The 1,953-nt window shown below is 68.4% G+C and overlaps 1 protein-coding gene and 1 non-coding gene across 2 annotated transcripts in view; both read right to left on the bottom strand.

Annotated features, from left to right (window-relative positions):
* FA09DRAFT_336032 (hypothetical protein) overlaps nt 1–362 on the bottom strand; it is a gene marked incomplete at both ends in the record, with an annotated part of 2,936 nt that extends 2,574 nt beyond the window's left edge. Inside the window, one exon of the mRNA XM_025743827.1 lies at nt 58–362. Within this exon, the coding sequence (XP_025601702.1) occupies nt 58–362 (305 nt within the window). The remainder of the gene's footprint in view (nt 1–57) is intronic.
* A 1,361-nt stretch (nt 363–1,723) lies between these two features.
* Nucleotides 1,724–1,819, bottom strand: FA09DRAFT_t4. The gene has a single exon. It is a non-coding gene; the product is annotated as a tRNA-Phe (tRNA).
* Nucleotides 1,820–1,953: the final 134 nt, after the last annotated feature.

Genomic DNA, 1,953 nt, shown 5'->3' on the forward strand with positions numbered 1-1,953 from the left:
TGCTTGAATGGCCGCGCGGGCGCGACGCTGGAGGAGGCCGCCTGGGGTGCAGGCGACTTGGCGTGCTTGAATGGCCGCGCGGGCGCGACGCTGGAAGAGGCAGCGCTCGCCTCGGGCTCCGGCGACTTGGCGAGCCAAGGCACGCTCGCAAGCGCAGCCATATCCGCGAGGTGTCGCGACGAAGGGCCCGCGGCCGTCGACGGGCGCTCCCAGTGCGGGAGAGACGGGTCGCGCGGCGCCGCAGGCTTCTTGCGCGAGAACGAGGCCGCGGCCGTCTTGCGCTTCTGCGGCACGAAGAGCGGAGGTGGCGAGAGCGGGCGAGTCGGCGGCGAGATGAGAACGCCCTTGCGTGCAAGCGGCATCGCGACGGGCCAGAGAGAGAGGAAGGAAGAATGGGCGGGCCAGCAGGCGCAACTGCGAGAGACGTGTGAGCGCAGGACGCGGAAGAGGGCCGAGAGGGCGCCGCACCGAGATCAGCGAGAACGCTGGCGCACGGACAGAGACGGACAAGACAGGTGCGAGGGAGAGAGAGAGAGAGGCGTGCAGTGGAGTGAGGACGTGGCGTGCGACGATGGGCTTGAGGAGCGTGCGTGGGTGGTGGCGAGAGAGGCGATGGATGCGCAGCCTCGCCGCAGGCTGGCGAGTGCGGCGGCGTCGCAGGTGCACGCTGCGGCGCTGCCAGCGCACCGGCAGCGCGCCGCCTCGCGCTGCCCTGCTGTGCTGCCTCGCTTGCCCGAGGCCGCCTGCGCTCGACAAGCGTGTGCTGCGCCGGGTTGCTCGGCGGCTCGGGCCACGGCCAAGCACAGGCGCGCCGAGGCGCCGTCGCGTCGCCCGAACAGGGAGGTCGGCCCGATTGGGCATGCGTGAGCGCGCCGGCGCGATGTGGAGCTGGCCGCAGCAGCGGCGCGACATCGCTCCGGCGCCGAGCGCCCAAACAACACCGCCGCCGCCGCGGCCGTGCGCTGTGGAGGAGCACGAGGCAGCGCCGGCGTTTGGGCCAGGCCCTTCATGGCGCACGGCGCAGCAGCATGCCGCAGCTCGCGCGGCAGGCACTTGCAGGGCGGAGGTTAGGGGCAGCCGGCGAGGTGCTCCCACACTACGACGCGTGCGCATCGTCGCAAATCGGGCGCGCCGGCCGCGAGCCGCTCCACCGCCAGAGGCGCGTGCGCAGCCCCCGCCGCAAATCACGGTGCTCGAATAGATCAGAGGCGGCCTGTCAGGCGTCGGCATCCTGTCAGCGCAGGAGGGGGCGCTTCATCTTGCACCCATGGTCTGGCGGCCTTTCGGAGCGACGCGCACGTGTCTTGCTGCTGCCTGCGCGGCACGGCCCTGCCCGGTGCGCGGGCTGGGATGCTGACAGACGCAGTCAGAGTGGCCAGCACCCGCTTCCTTTTCGCTCTCGGCTTTTTCCCCCTTTTGCCCCCCTGACCGCTGCACTCCTGCCGCCGCCGATACACAGTAGAGTCGTGGTGGCAGGAGCGATGTGGCCCGCGCGCGCGGCGGCGAGGCACGCCTCCGAGCGCGGCCACCTCACACACGCGCGCGCGCCGCGCGCGCATCGCCGTCACGCGTCTCCCGCGCCCGCCAACTCGCCCGCCTCACCCCGCCATTGCTCGGCCGCCTGCTGATCAACTTGACCTTTTTTGTCTACTGGGTTCATGACAAGACCCCAGAGAGCAAAGATATCTATTCAGAACCCCAAAAAGATGAGGTGCAAAAAGCTTGCCGCCTCTCGGTATCGAACCGAGTACCTTAAGGATGAATGCTAGCTGAGCTGCTTTGCTTCAATCTTACGCTCTCCCATTTGAGCTAAGGCGGCGCAGATGTTAGTGCATTTCTCCAGACAAGACATGAGCTGCAGTCACGCAGCAGTTGCACCACCTGCACACATCATCAATCTGACACTCTCTCATTTGAGCTAAGGCGGCCTAGATGTTTGGGCTTTCTCCCAGG

Source organism: Tilletiopsis washingtonensis (genome assembly GCF_003144115.1).
Source record: "Tilletiopsis washingtonensis strain MCA 4186 unplaced genomic scaffold FA09scaffold_1, whole genome shotgun sequence".
Lineage (NCBI taxonomy): Eukaryota > Fungi > Basidiomycota > Exobasidiomycetes > Entylomatales > Tilletiopsis > Tilletiopsis washingtonensis.